The sequence below is a fragment of the Henckelia pumila genome, chromosome 3 (assembly GCF_033568475.1).
Source record: "Henckelia pumila isolate YLH828 chromosome 3, ASM3356847v2, whole genome shotgun sequence".
Lineage (NCBI taxonomy): Eukaryota > Viridiplantae > Streptophyta > Magnoliopsida > Lamiales > Gesneriaceae > Henckelia > Henckelia pumila.
Genome location: NC_133122.1, coordinates 148,071,780 through 148,091,308, shown reverse-complemented (window position 1 = coordinate 148,091,308; position 19,529 = coordinate 148,071,780). Strand labels below are relative to the sequence as shown.

At 30.6% G+C, this 19,529-nt stretch overlaps 1 protein-coding gene across 1 annotated transcript; it reads left to right on the top strand.

The window, feature by feature from the left end:
- The first annotated feature begins 1,196 nt into the window (after positions 1-1,196).
- LOC140892374 (transcription factor bHLH130-like) lies at positions 1,197-3,729 on the top strand. Its single transcript, XM_073301232.1, is given in 7 exon segments — positions 1,197-1,675; positions 1,678-2,131; positions 2,386-2,699; positions 2,805-2,966; positions 3,062-3,127; positions 3,222-3,290; positions 3,420-3,729. Coding segments are annotated over 7 exon segments (1,260 nt in total). The 5' UTR covers positions 1,197-1,567; the 3' UTR covers positions 3,507-3,729.
- Positions 3,730-19,529: the final 15,800 nt, after the last annotated feature.

The window sequence follows — 19,529 nt, the reverse complement described above, 5'->3', positions numbered from 1 at the left end:
CATCAATGCTCCTTTTTCTCCTCTCAACTACGTATACTTTTTTATTATTTTTTTTATTTTGTATTAGTACAAATATTTTATCTATATTTTTAGAGTTCATTTTTCGCTTGTCGTGTTTTTTTTAAAATAAAAAATATCTTTATAAATCTCAAAGTGGTAGATCATTATATATTTACAACAGAGCTAAGCCAAAAAGGAGACGATCTCAATTTGATGTATGTACTGATTATTTTGGTAAATATCTAATCATATGTACGTAAAAAATTAAAAGTTGATATATGAAATCTAAACTTTGAAAACTTTTAATACACCAAAATCCAAAATTAAACCAGCAAATGAAAAAAAATTCCCCCAAACATAATGTATCTGTTCAGAATCAATAATTGTGCGACACTACTAATTGCAAAAACATATTATATATAGCACTATTTTGTCCTCAGTCTGATCCAATGGCTGTACGTAAGATTGATTCCAAACAAATCCATTTCAATCTTGAATGGAATTTTGACTTTTGGAAATTTGACATTTCTGCATAATTCACTTGCCTCTTGATTGCACATGATTAATAAATTCTAGCAGTTAGTTGATTAAAAGAAACTTAAATATTTTATGAGCTTTCAGGTCGTATACTAACTTATCATAAATTCTCATATGTTGTCAATACTTGGAAATCAACATAAAAACTTCCGCGAAACGGTCTTACGGATCAATTTCGTGATACGAAACTATTATTCGACCCGACCCATGAGAAATTATTATTATTTTAATGACAAAATATTATTTTCATTCAAAATATGAATCGGATCGATCCGTCTCACAGACATAAATTTGTGAGATCGTCTCACAAAAAACATACTCTTGGATCAAAATAAGCAAAAATTAAAAGTTAATTGACCAATATCAAAGTTTAACAAGTTAATAAACTAAGATAGTGTTTGAGAGAGCTTATAAGAACTTCTCAGTTTTGTGAAAGAACCTTGGTGGAAGTTATATTAAAATCCAATGTAAACTTGTAAGTATCCCCATTTTTAGACATTATATTTGTGATTTGTAATTCATGGGAGCTATCCTTAAAATAGCAAATTTTACTTAAATAGTTTGCTGGGCAGTGAAGTTATGTCTGCAGGCTGCAGCTACCTTTTTATTTAAAATTTCCCCCTCCCCCTCCCCCTCCCCCTCCCCAGCAGCATGTCCCTCTCACTCCTCCACACCACTAAAAAAGTCTCTGCCCCCAATCCAACTTTTTGCAAAGGTTAGCCAAAAATGGAAATTTAAAGCAAATTTATAGATAAATTAAACTACCCTGAATCTCCATTATCTTTTGCTTCATACCATTTCTGAATCTTCACTGCCCAATATATATATATATATATATATATATATTTTTAAAAGAAAAAAAAAACAGCAAAATCCAAGTTCAAGTACTTCTTGAAAACCCAGATCTCCCTCTGTTGCTTCTGTTACAAGATTTCATTTTTCCCCTTCCACTGCTTAAAAAACAAGCAGCTGTTTAATTCTGATAAAGACTCCAAGAATTTTTGTATGGGGATAAAGTTGTACTGTGGGAATGTATGGCGATTCCCATGCATTATCCTCTGATTCGAGCCCTATATCTTCACCTAATCCCAAGCCTGAAGAACACCTAGCTGCGTCTCCCAAGAACCCCCCGAGCTTTGGCTTCTGTTCATGGAATCGGATACCAATTCAAACTACATGAGCGAGTATAGGCAGCAGTTTAGCAGCTCTAACAGCGGCCAAATCAGTCCCGGGCTGCTCAAGTATAGGTCGGCTCCCAGTTTCTTGCTGGAAAGTTTTACGAATAATGGAATTCATGAAAAGGGTACTGGAAGATTGAGTTCTAGATTCTGTTTCGATGATGAAAACATCAGAATGAATGGTTTTTGTGCTAACAATCGTAGCAGTACTGGAATCGGTGTTCAGTTGCCACCGCAATATCCAAGCCAAAATGTTGGCCAGCTGGGGTCTTTGGGTGTGGATTGCGGTGGATTTAGTGCAGTCGCTGTGAGTTCAATGGGGATGGAGCATCAAGTGCAGGCAAAAATGGGTTCAAGTCTTTTGAGGCAAAACAGTACTCCTGCTGGATTTTTCTCAAATCTCACCCCTCAACATGGTACACTCTCTCTCTCTCTCTTTTTTATATCAGTATCCCATGAATCTAAATTTCTTGGATTGGTGCTTGGTTGAATCGAGCTTAACCAAAAAGGGATTGTCATGAATTTGATAGATTTTCCTCTCTGTTAGTTATTTGGTGCTTTTGAATGAATCAAGATTCAAGAATACTCCAATAGTTGTTTTTAGTTGCTTGTGATTCAGTGTGAGAATTGGTAAAGTGCATCTGTATATTGCTCACAGTGTAATTTTCAGGGTATGGAAGTATAAGATCAGGGACTGGAGGATATAAGATATCTGATTGTGGTGATAATAATGGAGACTTGAGTCCATGTTCAAGCAGGCTTAAAAATCGCAACATTTTCTTCTCTGGAACTTTGTCTCGGATCCCAGAAGTCGAAAATGGAGTGCCGGATGATGCAAAGGCTGGGAATGGCAGTGATCATGATAGTCTATTCGGATTCCCGTTTGGTTCTTGGCACGATTCTTCGAATTTCGCGGAAAATTTCTCTACTAGCATCAAAAGGGAACTTGATGATGACCCTCACAAGTTATTTGGTAACACTCTGGTAATAAATCTTGGATGTGTATTTATGTGAACACTAACATACTTTATATACTTGTTATTATGTTCCCAATTCAGTATGTGTATTTTTATGTGTGTGTTTCAACAGAATAGGGAGCCTGAGAATAGATCCAACAATTTGTCACGCCATTTAAGTTTACCAAAAACTTCATCTGAAATGGAGAAGCTGTTGCAGCTTCAAGATATGGTTCCTTGTAAGATCCGCGCCAAGCGCGGCTGCGCCACTCATCCACGGAGCATCGCCGAGAGGGTATGAATAGATATATGTGTATATACATACTTGAAAAATGTTGGAAAACATAGTAGTGTACAATTTGAGATGAAATGAAAGATAATTTGGTGCAGTTAAGAAGGACTAGGATCAGTGAAAGAATGAGGAAACTGCAAGAGCTGGTTCCAAACATGGATAAGGTACATGTTTTTTTTAATGAATATTTAATTTCAATCCATTTTGGAAATCAATTCACTTCACTGAATAATTCCAATCCTTTCTCTTCACATGCAGCAAACCAACACAGCAGATATGTTGGATTTGGCTGTGGAATACATCAAGAACCTGCAGAAACAATACAAGGTAACATATGTGTCATGTGCTAACACAATGACCATACAAGTTATCAAGTCAATAGTATTCATATAAATACTGATCATCATCATCATCATCTCCAACATTTTCTTTAAATTTCGTGTATTCGTCGTGCAGGCGCTCTGCGAAAATCGAGCGGATTGTAAATGCTCAGCCTCTCAAAAGATGGTTCTGAATCAAAGGTCCTATAGGAAGGAAGAGTAGAACAATACCCTTTTTATCCGGATTTTTTGGGGTTATATATAATATTATCATTACTATTGTAGTTGATTACAAGATTGTAGTTAACTTCTAAATTAGACTAGCTAAGTATTCAAATAAATATATAATATTCCAATTGTAAAGGGTATGTGCACAAGTACATTTCTTGTTCTAAGGATAATTTTCCTTTTGAAGAATTAAATAAATAAATGTAGAATTATCCTGATTAGTTCGTATTTTTCATTCAGTCAAGATATTTTTGCCTTTTTCAGGGCCTACCAGAAATCATTATTATTTCTTGTTGCTATTGTAATAGCCCTACCTATTTGGAGTTTATTAGCAAACATGTTGTGGATAAGTATCTACTATCTGGTGGATATATACTATATAGTACTTTTATAGAAACAGGAAAAAAAAAGTGGCAAAATTTAATTTGTCATATTAAAAAATTTATTATACCCATTTCTTGCAATATTTTAATATACACGTACCCGTTTTATATTAGACAAATCGGTGTTATTTGTATTGGATATTTTTAGTTTTCTCGCGCATAAGACTATTCTATGTGATGTTCAAGCCGTTACCATGGTTTCAGCTGATCTAAAGAAAATATGAGAGTCTCGTGCTATTCGGAAAAAGATGGAACCCGATGACGACACTCGATCTATCCTAATCCAAACGAAAAGGTTTTATTTTGATAAGTAAAAGTGTAAAACGAAAAAAAACAAAAAAATTAACAAAGTCAGGAGACCAAAGATTCAAATTCGGCCACACAAAGAATTAAAATCACAAAGTGACAAACATATATATTTGATTTATTTATGTTAGTTGTATATTTTAGTTTACATTCGATGACATTTTTTTGTTGTTTCAAAGGTAATATAGAATAAAAACATATAAAGAAAATTTAAGTAACTGGATTCAAGAGTATTTTTGTAAATTATCGTGCAAAATATAAGATGGAGACATATAACTTTAAAGTAATATACACCTAAAATTTTCCAAATCTATTTGATGTTAAGACGGCTGTAAATGACAAAGTAGGGCGCATCAATATCATATAAATAAATAAATAAATATCGTTGTTTGGTACACGGGGGGTTTTTTAAATAAATATAATAAATTTAAAAAAAACTTAAACAAATATAACAAATTTTAAAACTTTAAAAAATATAATAACGTGGAATTTGAGACCCCACTTCATTGAAGAGTTGGGGTTTGAGACTCCGATTTCTCATTTGTTATTTACAAGGAGTCGAGGTTTAAAACCCTTACTCCTCATAGCCTATATAATAATAATAATAATAATAATAATAATAATAATAATAATAATAATAATAATAATAATAATAATAATAATAATAATAATAATAATAATATTCATTCTTTCCATTGTTATTTTTTAGTTTTATATTTACAGATTTAATTGTTTTTGCATGTTAAAGAAAGCGATTATATATTATGATTAAAAAAAATTTAGTTGTTTAGAATTTTTATAATACAGTTGAGAAAAATTATTATTTTCATAATTAATAATTATAAAAATATTTTAAGGTTTTATATGCATATATGTTTTTCTATTATAAAATTTAGAATGAAATAAAATGATAAAATAAACTTTTATAAATTTAATTTTTAATAAAATAATAATTTTTATAAAAGATAAATTTTTTTAGTCTCGACTTGAATTGATATGTTAAATGTAGTTTTAATAAATTAATAAAATTATAATTTTTTTAGAAAAAACTTTTATAAAAATCTATGAAAATAAACATATATAACCAAAACCACGTTCATTCAATCAAAAAATAATTTTTAAAATAATAATTTATTAATTTATCGGTTAATTGATATCTTTCTAAAATTGAATATCATTGATCAAAATATTATAAATTTATAGAAATTCTACATTATTGTAAAATTTCAAACATCTAAAATATTACTAACTTTCGTTTTTTAAAAAGTATTATTAATCAGACTCGTCACTTTTCAAACATGTAATTAATAAATTGATAAAAAAAACAAATGTCTATCTATCAATTCGAAGAGTAACAAAATATATTTTTTAAAATAATAATGTATTAATTCATCGATTAATCAAAACTTCTCTAAATTAGTAAATAATAATAATAATAATAATAATAATAATTATTATTATTATTATTTTATTATTATTATTATTATTTGTTCCTATATATAAAGAATTTCCTCGTAGACGCCATATTTTCATTTAATGAAATTGATCTTATGTGTTATAAATATTACACATTATTTTTATTATTTTTTTTCTAAAATTTTAATATTTCAAATTTTTATATTTTTCTCAACTAAACACTATAGATAAGATAAATTGATAAATAAATTTTAAATTTATTTTTTATATTATTTTATAAATGAATAAAAATATTGCTGACATGTTCGATCATTGACCTGTTGGATCGTTTTTTAAGTTAGACCGATTCGATCACTGACCTGGTTATAAAAATATTGCTTAAATGAAAAAGGACTAAAAACCAAAACATAACTTAATTTACAAGGCCAAAATACAAAATTGAATACTTACATGACCAAATCACAAAACAAAAAAACTTACAAGACTTTTTTGACTATTATTCCTTTTATAAATGTTAGATTATATTACAACATTTTTTCAAACCCCGACTCCTCGAAAGTAACAAATGAGAAGTCGGGGTCTCAAACCCCAACTCCTCAATGAAGCGGGGTCTCAAACCTCACGTTATTATATTTTTATAAAATTTTAAAATTTGTTATATTTGTTAAAAAAAATTTAAATTTATTATATTTATTTAAATAACCCGGTACACGGGTATTCTCACATCACAAGAGTTCACGTGCTTCAATCTTCAAACAAACCTCAAACATGCACCAACAAAAAAAAAAGAAAGAAAAACTATCATTTTTATTTCTGTTCGTCCCTCATGCTGTTGAGAAACGTGATCCCTTGGCTGAGCTAAAAGATTTGATCCGACCTAACAAGAACCTGCAACCAACAACAAGAGTGTTAAGAGGGGTCGAAAGATATTTTCGGCGTATCTCCTCCGGTGCTCAAGTCAAATGCGAGGACATCATAATATAGTGAGTGATGTGTGTGCACTCGATGATGTTGAACCCTTAAAAATGAAATCAAACCCGGTATTTATAAGAATGACCTCTAGATTTGGTGCTGTCCTTCCTTAATGAGAACTCGTGAATATAGGGATTGCAATCCCATGAATCTCGGCTTAAATCTTGTCCAAATCCTCCCTAAAGATGTAAGGTCGAATCTTTGAAGTAATTTGATATCATTTGGCCGACCGAGTGTTCCAACCGAGCTTACATGATGGCCGACCTACCACCTTGCCGACCTGGGATTGATGGCGAGGGAGCTATGCCGACTTGCCACGTTTACCGACTTGAGATATGGCCAACCTGGGATCGATGGTGAGGGAGCTATGCCAACTTTCCACCTTGGCCGACCTGCCATCTGACCGACCTGAGATCTGGCCAACCTGGGATCGATGGTGAGGGAGCTGTGCCGACCTGCCACCTTGGCTGACCTGAGATCGGTAGTGAGGGATCTGTGTCGACCTACCACTTTGGCCGACCTGCCACCTTGGCTGACCTGAGATCGGTAGTAAAGACTCTTTAATAATGTTTTAACACTTTATACATGCTTAGAAATTTTTAATTACTTCAAATAGAAGTTGGATTACTACACAAACTCACTTCCAGATAGCCATCGTTGCTAGTCAATGCCTCATCTTCATATGCATGCCTATCTTAATTTTTAAGTCATGCAAAATTTTGTTAACCTCTCATTTTTTACCTTTAACTAAATTATTAATGTAACATAAATGAAATATACTCATATTATGGTTAATAGTTCAAAAAATCTATTGATTGAAAAATATATCTTACATAAGATCTAGATTCACAATAAGTGTTAGAACCTAAGAGGGTGGGTGATTTAGATTATATGACGTTTTAGCAGTTTTTAAATGAATTTGCAAATTTTTTAAAAACGCAAACGGAAAACTTGTTAAACAAACAATAATAATAATATAGTAAAGATTGAATGTAAAAACAAAGGGGGGGTATTCGTTATATAGATTTACTAACTTTTTTTAAATGACAGAATTTTGTAGAATATAGATTTTTAAAAACTTTTAAATGATAAAGGTTAATGTTTAATTATATGTATATTAGATGATAATATATAATATATTTATGTGTTTGTAATACCTTTTTTAATATCTTTTTTTTTCGGTTTATCAGCATATTATAATAAATTATACTAATAATAAAACAAAGAAAACATTAAATTGAAGGCATTAATGAGATAATGACATATGAGTAAAATTACAATTCAACTCACATATTTATATATGTAATAATAATAATAATAATAATAATAATAATAATAATAATAATAATAGATATATGTAATACAATATCATTATTATTATAATAATAACAACCGAGTTCTGAGAAAACATCAACTGCTCAGACATCAATCGATCAAAGCCACGTACATCAAGTATTGATGTCAACAGGAATACAGGAATATATCTGTTATCTCAAAGTTGCCTACGAGTCACAAGTGCTGAGTAACGGATCTTTGACAAAACAACTTAAATGCGAAAGGAAAAAAAATTTAAGGAACCGTCTGATAAAATCTTAAAATCCATAAATATCATTTATTGTGAAGATACACTGAATGGACATTAAAGCAACTCCAAGTACAGATATTCAAAGTCTAGAAGACTTTAATCCACCTAAAGAGGAAAATAATCTGCTAAGTATCTGCTTGAAAAGACATCTCTTACCATTGACAAAACAACTAAGATAGAGTGTTGATATCAAAGAAAAAGAGACGTTGAAGATTGAGATATAAATATCAGAAAAATATGAAGCAAGAAAGAGAGAAGGACACACAAATAACGTATTATCAAAGCATTCGATCTCGAGCACACAAACTTTCTCAGCACTCTACTGCTCACTCAACCCTTCGCTAAGCATAAGCAAATCTGATCTTCAAGAGATCTTTTCAAGGGTTACTCAAATCCAAGCTGTTGTTTGAAAAACATTGATCACACTCCAAATATTTGAGAATCTAAGCTGTCAAAATCTTAGTCATTCACATCATCAAACGAAGAAAGCTTGATAAGAATTTAGAATCTTAACAGTGTAAATCTAGAAGTTCCATTTTAGGCAGGGATAAATCCTAACTTGGATTGAGTGTATTACAAGACGATGTAATAACCAAAGTTTTCTAGTATATCCTTCCCGTGAGGAAGAAGGGGTGACGTAGGAGATTAAGCTCCGAACATCCATAAAAAATTATGTGCACATTTATATTATTGCATGCATCATATTTTCATTATTATCACCTAGCTTAGTAAGAGTCATTTCCGCACTATCATCTAGTATCTCTTATTCATCTAGAAACTGAAAAAAATTGGTTAAGAAGACTAACATTTTCTTAACCTCGTCTCTTTAAAGTATTAATTTTTTAAGAGTGTATATTCACCCTTACCCTCTCTACACACGCACCCGATCCCCAACAGTTACAATTTTTTTGACAATATTAGGTATATGCTTTAAAAATTCATTTATATATATTATTGTAATTCTTTTCAAATCGACTCAAATATATTACTTACATAGCAATAGTTTGTTGAGAAAATTTGTGTATTCTAATTTGGGCGATATATTTGAGAATATCTGATAATTATTACAAAATATAAGGGATTTATCGTGTCATAAACCTAATATTATCAAGAAAATAGTAGCATAGACGCAAAAGAAAAATGCATGTTCAACAAGTCGTCGTGACAAGGGGTAAAACCTGAAAATATTATAAAAGGTTAAGGGCTAAGATGCCTATTTAATTTTCATAAGCGAGAAGTGTAGTTTCAGTATTTCACAATGATTCTGATGGGAAAAAAACTCAAGATAATTCATCATAGAATAATTTCAAATAAATAACTGTAATTCTTTTTAAAATAAATTGTGACCCCTCGAAATCATAAGATAAACACATTCATATTTCAAATTATAGTATAAATTAACGTTTAAATTTAAACAATAAAATCATAAGTACTGACTAAATATGCATAAATTCACATAACACACACACACACACAATATATATATGTATTAATTTTCAAAAGATTATATACAGCAGAACAATATTGCTAACAGTGAAAAAAATAATTAAACTAATACTACTATATCTTTAATTAATATTAACGCGTTTAAAATTATCAAAATAATCCAAATGAAAAAATCACTATTATTAAATTATGAAATATAGAAAATATATTAAAAATATCACAATTAAGTATTTTATTAATTAGAGCATATAGCATTCCTAAAAAACTCATAATTAAAACAATTCTTTAATTTATAGATAGATAGCACACATTAATATAATAATATATTTATAGTGGATGTCAAATATTAAAATTAAATTTTTTTTATCAATATGATTTAATATAATAATATAATTTAAGATATTAAGCTAAATGATAAAGGTTAATGTTTAATTATATGTATGTTAGATGATAATATAAAATAGATTTATGTTTTTGTAATACCTTTTTTACTATCTCTTTTTTTGGTTTATCAGCATATTATAATAAATTATACTAACAATAAAACAAAGAAAACATTAAATTGAGACATTAATGAGATAAGGACATATGTGTAAAATTACAATTCAACTCACATATTTATAATATAATAATAATAATAATAATAATAATAATAGATAGATAGATAGATAGATAGATAGATAGATAGATAGATAGATAGAAATATTTAATACAATATCGTTATAATTATAATAATAACAAAACAAAGAGCGCATTAATTATCATTATAATTATAATAATAATAAAACAAAGAACACATTAAATTGAAAGCATTAATGAACGAAAGACATATGAGTAAATTTACAATTCAACTCACATATTTATACATGTAATAGATATTTAATAGATTATCAGTATATTATAATAAATTATACTAATAATAAAACAAAGAAAACATTAAATTGAGACATTAATGAGATAAGGACATATAAGTAAAATTACAATTCAACTCACATATTTATATATGTAATAATAATAATAATAATAATAATAATAATAATAATAGATATAATAGATATATGTAATACAATGTTGTAGATCAAACTCCAAAGTTTCGGTGATAACAAGTCAAAACAAAACCAAGTAATAAAATAATTAAAGATCTAAGTATGGATATAAACTGCCAGATCAAATGCCCGATATCCGGATAAACCAATCGAAGTATAAACTATCAGATCAAGTGTCCGATATTCGGATGAACCAAGAAGACTTTCAACGGATTATACAGATCGATCCAAGACAGATCAAGTAGCTATCAACCAGATCAAAGTCTCACTTCTAAGTAACCGTTGCTGAGGTTGTTGAAGAAAAAGACAAAATCATTTAATGATATTTTGAACGTTGATCTGCCTCCATCAAAGTCAAGATTTGTGTGCTATTTAATAAGATATCTTGGTGGCTCATTATCAGAAATTGTTGGCGGCTCACTGACTACTTTTGAAGATTATAAATACTCGAGCATTTCAAAGATTCAAACATGAGACCAAGAGTGAAAAACACAAGCTATCAAAATCGAAGTTCATTCAAATTGAAAAGCCTCCACTCAGCATAACTCAGATACCCATAACATCATATCAAAATCTCGACATTCTGAGTTAGAGAATATTTTAAAGATCGATCAAGTCTAAAGAAAGCACATACAAAATCGATCCAGATCAAAGCCATTCACAGCTATCCAGATCAAATCACCGAAGCACATTTTGTAGCTTCATTGTGTAACTCAAAGAAGAGAGTTTGTTCTGCTTCGAGAGAAAATATTGCTAGGAGTTCCTCTCAAAGGATTGATTGGATTGGATTTGTACAAAGCCTTGTATAAATCAAAGTCTTCTAGTGGAATCCTTCTGGAAACAGAAGAAGGGGTGACGTATGAGAATTCATCTTCGAACATCCAGAAACAACTCTATCTCTTTACTTACTGCACTTAAATTATTCTATCTGTCTTAGCCTTACAAGTATTCAATCTGCGAGGAAGATTTCTTCTGCCTGATAATTTCAGATCTTTCGAGCAGATTAAAGTTTTAAGCAACAAAACTTATGTCTGATTTTCACAAATCAGATCGAAGAAACTTTAACTTTCAAAATAGTGTATTCACCCCCCCTCTACACGTATTTTCGATCCTAACAAGTGGTATCAGAGAGGTTCTTGCTTATCCCCTGAATTGTCTCTTAAACTATGGCATCCTTAGCTATGACATCGTTCAGTAAAATTCATATGTTCTCAAAAGAATATGATGACTGGAAAATTCGTATGCATGCACATCTATCAGCACTGGATGATGACATGTGGTTCGTAGTAATAGATGGACCAATGAAGATTATGAAATTTAACACTGTTGTTGCTATTACTGAAGGTGCTCCACATATGATAGAAAAGCATCAAGCTGAATGGACTTCTGAAGACAAGCGGAAAGCCAATCTGGACAATGTAGCCAGATACAAACTATACAAAACTCTGGACAAGAACATGTTTAGCAAGATCAAAAGCTGCACTACTGCCAAAGAAATACGGGAGAAGCTCACCCAACTATGTGAAGGAAACGATCAAACAAAGGAAAACAAACTCATGGTGGCCATTCAAAATTTTGACAACATAAAGATGAAACCAGGAGAAACAATGAATGAATTTGATGAAAGATTCAGCAACATTATGATCGAGCTAAATTCACTTGGAAAAAGTTACAGCAACCATGAAGTAGCACTCAAAGTTATGAGGGCTCTACCACGTGAATGGGATGTGAAGACAGTAGCTATGAGAGAATCCAAAGATCTCAATAAGATCGAACTACATGATTTATTTGCAGATCTCAAGGCATATGAATTCGAGCTGGGAGTTTGAACTGAGGAAGACACATCAATATCAAAAGTTACTAAAGCTCTCACTGCAACATATGAAATCCCAGCAACCAAAACCGCAGAACAAATCAGTGGTGATGCAATGTCATTATTTGTTAAGAAGTTTAGAAGATTCATGAGGAAGAATCACAATAATTTCCAAAGAGAAAACAGATCAAACTTCAAACCAAAAGAACCAGCTGAAGAAAATCGAACTTGTTACAATTGTGGAAAGAAGGACACTTCATAGCCGACTATACCAAACCTAAGAAGGATGAGAAAAGAACATCATACAAGAAGAATTCAAGAGAAGAAAGGAAGAGATTCAGCAGGAAGAAAGAACAAAAGGCCCTATTAGCAGATGAAAGCAACAACAAATGGGCTGAATCGGACTCCACTTCATCCGAATCAGAAACATCGTTAAGTAAAAGTGAAGATGAAGCTGTCAAATGTCTTATGGCTAATGACGCTGATATTCCAGATGATGGAGAGGTACTTGACTTTACTTCTGATGAATTTAGTAAGGAAGATCTTATTAATGCATTAAATGAGATGGTTAATGAATATCATATGCTATCTCATAAGTTTGATGAAGTAAGAACAAATGGAAATAGCTCAACAGATAAGTCAGATCAAAGTAACTCAGATGAGTACACTGGATCAGATAGTCTAAAAGCTCAGATAAGTTTGTTAATGACAATGATATGAGAAGTAGGCTTCAAGAAACTTTATCTGAAAATCAGAGATTAACAGATCTAGTAAACTCTTGGAATAAAGCATCGATATCCTTAGATAAACTTACTGGAATGCAAAAGCAAGCTGGAGATAAATCTCGCTTAGGCTACATCATGAATGAAGGAAGTTCATCTATCTCAACTAATCAATCTTGCCTGGAAAATAACAACTTTAAATACATGAAGTTTGTGAGATCCAGCACGATATATGAATCAGAGATTCCTATGACATATTCAATACCTCAACTGAGTAAACTCTTACATAGAGGGCTGGGATATGTTGAGCCAGACAAATCTAAGTCTCGATGGACTAAACCCAGATCAAATTGGTCTGGATATTGTCTTGAAAGGCAAAGAACTTCATCAACTCAACATAAACCACATTCTAATAACTCTTATAGAAAGTATTGGAAGTCAAACAGGAACAATCGATATGATCACTAAACTTGGCATACACAGCACAATGCACAAAGGTCATCAGATAAATATGTTATTTCCAAAGGACAACATCATGAAAAGTCTGTAAGGATAATACAAGTATGGATTCCAAAGGGATTAATCTAGCGTGGACCCAAGTAGGAATGGGGACCAAAGTTATTTTACTTTATTTTTGCAGGTAAACAAAAACGAACTCATTAAGCAAGCAGTCTGGTACTTGGATAGTGGATGCTCAAGGCATGTGACAGGAGATAGAAGAATGTTATCTGACTACATTCCAGGATCAGGACCTAAGATTACTTTCGGAGATAACTCTAAAAGTACAACCATGGGTAAAGGTAAGCTTATCCATGGAAATATTCGCATTAAAAATGTATTACTTGTAGAGAATTTGAAATATAATCTGATTAGTATTAGTCAATTGTGTGACTATGACTACTGTGTAGAATTCCAAAAGCACACTTGCATTGTAAAAGATAAATCTGGATAACCATTATGACAGGTGAAAGAAGTGGAAATACTTATAAAGTAAATTGGTCGGATCAACCACTTACTTCGGTCTGTCTGGTAGCAACAAAGATGAACCAAAATTGGTTATGGCACAAGAGACTTAATCACTTGAACTTCAAAGCGTTAGCAAATCTGAGTAAACATGAATTGGTTACAGGGCTGCCTAAAATCGAGTTTTCAAAAGATAAGGTGTGTTCTTCCTGCCAACTGGGTAAGCAGATGAGATCAACTTTTTAAAAACAAAGGATGTAAATCTTCTTCCAAAAGCTTAGAACTATAGCACATGGATCTTTTTGGTCCTATACCAGTAACGAGCTTAGGGGGAATGAAGTACACCCTAGTAATTGTTGATGATTTCTCGAGATTTACTTGGGTTATATTTTTAAAATCCAAAGATCAAACTGCCACCCAATTGATTAAACTTCTTTTAAGACTTCAAAATGAGAAATCTCAATCGATTGATAAAATTAGAAGTGACAGAGGAACTGAGTTTACAAATCAAACTCTGTCTACTTATCTTGAAAATCATGGAACCAAGCATGAGTATTCCGCAGCTAGAACGCCACAACAAAATGGTGTTGCAGAAAGGAGGAATAGAACTCTAAAGGAAGCTGCTAGAACAATGATTGCTGATTCAGGTATTTCACAAAATTTTTGGGCAGAAGCTGTAAACACAGCTTGTTACACTCAAAAAAGATCAATGATTAATAAGAAAGTCGAAATAGCACCTTATGATATCTGGTATGGTAAAGTTCTAGTGATATCATATTTCAAAGTGTTTGGCTGTAAATATTTCATAAACAACAATGGTAAGACTCATCTGACTGCACTCGATGTCAGATCAGATGCTGGTTTATTTCTTGGTTACTCATCTGTTAGTAAAGCTTATAGAGCGTTTAATACTAAATCTCTAACAGTTGAAGAATCAGTTCACATTGTTTTTGATGAAACATCTGTCACCAATGAATCTCCAAGATTAATGATCTTAGTAATAGAATAAAATATTCAAAGCTTGACACAGATGATGAAGAAGAGACCCAAATCATACAGAATAGAGAAATTCAATGTAATCCAGATCAGGTTGAAGAACAAAGACCATAAGAACCACCAGTTGATAATGAGATCCCAACAAACAGAGATCATGTTGAACTTCATGATGATCAAGATCAACAAGGATACACAGATCACCTTGGCGGATTTTACAGATGGTCCAAGAATCATCCACCAAATTTGGTAATAGGTAATCCATCTACACCTTTTAGAACCAGAGGTCAGATGATTAATGAATTCATGCATGCTACTTTTATTTCTCATATAGAACCTAAGAAAATAGAAGAAGCTCTTCTTGACAGTAACTGGATAGAAGCTATGCAAGATGAACTGAACCAATTTGAAAGAAACTATGTCTGGCATTTAGTTCCTAAGCCCTTAGATAAATCTATAATAGGAACTAGATGGGTGTTTAAAAAATAAACTCAATGAAAGTGGTACTGTAGTAAGAAATAAGGCTCGCTTAGTAGCACAGGGTTACAGACAAGAAGAAGGTATTGATTTTGATGAAATCTTTGCTCCTGTAGCTAGACTTGAAGCTATTAGAATATTTCTTGCTTATGCTGCTTTCAAGGACTTTAAGGTATTCCAGATGGATGTTAAAAGTGCATTTCTCAATGGTCTTCTCCAAGAAGAAGTGTTTGTTGAATAACCCCCAGGATTCGAAAGTCAAACCTATCCAGATCATGTGTTCAAACTGGATAAAGCTCTTTATGGGTTGAAACAAGCTCCATGAGCTTGATATGATACTCTCTCACTCTTTCTTAATGATCATGGATTTACTATTGGTTCTGTAGATAAAACTCTTTTTAAATTTGTCAAAGGTGATCATACTTTATTAGTTCAAATATATGTTGATGATATCATATTTGGGTCATCTAACCCCAAATTATGCAAGAAATTTTCTAAGATGATGCAAGACAAATTCGAGATGAGTATGATGGGAGAATTGACATTCGTCCTAGGATTACAAGTCAGACAGATGGATAAAGGAATATTCATAAATCAAGCTAAATACACAAAGGAACTTCTAAAAACATTTGGAATGGAGAATTGTTCTGCTGCTAGTACTCCAATGAGTGCTTCAATCAAATTGGATAAAGATGAAGCTGGACCTTCAGTAGATCAAACTCTATTCAGGGGACTTATACGTTCCTTACTTTATCTGACAGCAGGCAGACCGGATATTATGTTCTCTGTCGGTCCGTGTGCAAGATTTCATTTCGATCCAAAGCAATCTCACTACATTGCTGCCAAAAGGATTCTAAAATATCTTAAAGGAACTCAGAATATTGGATTATGGTATCCAAAGGAATCAAGTTTTAATCTTATTGGTTATTCAGATGCAGATTATGCAGGTTGCAGAATTGATCGTAAAAGCACAAGTGGGACTTGTAAATTTCTTGGAGACATGCTTATTTCTTGGTTTAGTAAGAAACAAACTTCTATTGCTACATCTACAGCTGAATCAGAATACTTAGCCGCAGGAAGTTGTTGTGTACAATTGCTCTAGATTCAACAGCAACTCAGAGATTATGGTGTTTGCTACAATTTAAATTTTAATTCACCCAAGTGTAGGTTGTCTACAAGTAATATACTCGTAAGTACGAGACCGATCCACGGAGAGGATGCTGTAAATTTAATTTTAGCAATGATATATTATAGATAGAAAAATATATATATAAAACTTCAAATACACAAATTATAAAATTGTCAAGACTTCAAAGGTTCATTGTTGGCTTATTTAAGATTGCTTAACAAAAATAAATAAAAGAAACTAAAATAAAAATAAAGATAAAAGAACAATGAAATATTTAAACAAATATATCATATAATATAGTTCCCACTATATTAATATCAGATTAACCGATATTTAATATATATAGATGCATAAATATAAACATAAAAGAACAATTAAATATTTAAACAAATATATCATATAATATAGTTCCCGCTATATTAATATCAGATTAACCGATAATTAATATATGATACCCATAATATATATATAAGTGCATAAATATAAATTGACATAAAATTAAATGTTAGATCAAATCACCATATTTCATTTAGAATAACCGGCAGAGCCACGCTATCGTCTAAATAAAATATATGACTTTTGTTTTATGTTAGATGCGGAAAAGTAAATGTTAGTTGCGGAAAAATAAATGTTAGATGCGAGAAAATAAATGTTAGTTGCGGAAAAATAAATGTTAGATGCAAGAAAGTAAATGTTAGTTGCGGAAAAGTAAATGTTAGATCAAATCACAATATATTATTTAGAACAACTGCAGAGCCACGCTATTGTCTAAATAATATATATGACTTTATTATAAATTGATACATATATTTATAGTATATAATTATTGTAGTATTTATTGTATCATATTAGACAACAAATCAAGGTAACCACATTCAAGGTACCAAAAATTTGATGTAAATAGATAACAATAAATCATCCAAATTATACCTACAAATAAAGATCAATTAGTAAAAATAAAAATAGAAAAGGAAAGAATATACAAAATATAAACAATCTTACTTGACCAACAATGAAACCTTTTCACCTTGACATAAAAGGATTTAGCTTGCCATGAACATAAGACTCAAGAGTAAGAATAAAAGAAATTTCATACTTAAACTTGAAGAAATATGCACACTCAAACTCTTATTCTTGCACACACAATATTTATTTTACAAATGAGGAATTTCTCTACACTTTTGCACACTACAAAGCTTATACAACACATCTATTTATAGGCCAAATGAGAGCAAGAGTTCAAGGCTCATTAAATGTGGAATAGTAAAGTTGGTGGGTGCTTGTCTCCTTGAATGTCAATACCATGACCCAACTTTAATTGACATGTTTGATGTCTTAGACCACCGATTCAGCCTTTCCATTCAACATATTACACGTAGAATATTTTGTTTAGATATGGTTGGACATATAATTCACCTCTTTTGGGTAAAAGGTGAAATAGTTATGATATTTTTACTACAAGCTGGTCATAGTAAAATTAAATCTATCTCCATTTTGATGTTTGATTATTTTGATCATATTAATGAGGTTTTTGGAATTTCTTGTCTTCTACAAAGTTGAAGATGCCTTTTTTGTGATTCTACAGAATTTGAGATTACTCCAATATGACCTTTGTAGCTTGAGTAATATTATTTTTACCAAACCTGCGTAAAACATAAAATACAACATTTTTAGTAAAATATTTAAATATAAACACATAACACTAAAATAATACAAATTCATAATTTTAATGAAACTTTAATTTTAAAACACACTTTTTAACATATAAATAATTACAAATTTTAAGTTTCATCACACCCCCAAACCGGCTAATTACTAGTTTCTTAGTAATAAAATATCATAAAATATCATAAAATCACAAGTTAGATTTTTATTCCTTAATATATATATTCAAATTTGCATACTTTAACATTTTGAAACACACTTGTAAGGAGATCATATGTTTATTTATAAATTTTGTTATCAACTAATATATTAATATATAATTGGATGGGTTATACATATATATTTCACACAATATCAAAATATTAAATATATATTATTTTTTTATATAAATATTTTCTAAAAACTTTGAGAAAAATATAATAAAAATGATAATAGAAATCATTTTTATAACATGTATAACATCAGAAATATTAATGTAAAAGTCTCAACTCCATATTCTCTCGGGTTATAATATTTCATATATAGCTGTTTTTCACTCATGGAGTTGGAATAAAATTATACACTCATTGAAAATGGCTAGTAAAACAAACAATCAAATAACCTAATATTGAAAATAAGATAGGATAATTTACAAAGAATAAACCCATTTTGTTTTTTTTTTTGTTTTTTTTTTTCAAAATGTTTTTTTTCTCTTTTTTATTTTTGCACTTGGCTGCAAAGTTGTTTTTACAAAACCAAATAACCACAATAAACTTTGAATATGTAACATTTTATTTTTTCTATTTTCAAAGTTTATTTATTTATGAGGTAAATCTATGAAAAAATTACCATGAGAATTATAGTAGTGATATTAATACTTTACATCATTACAATCAAACTTCAAACAACTTTGCAGCCAATTTTTATATGCACAATTTTTTTTTTTTTGTTTTTTTTTTCAAAATGGGTTTAATATAGTAATCAACCATTTCTTAATAATCAATAAAAGCTTATAAGTTATTTTCTCAATTCTCACCTCTCACTCACAAAATTTATGTGAGTATATATTGCACTTTTACAAATTAATTCCTTCAATTATACATGTTATTATTCATTCAATCAA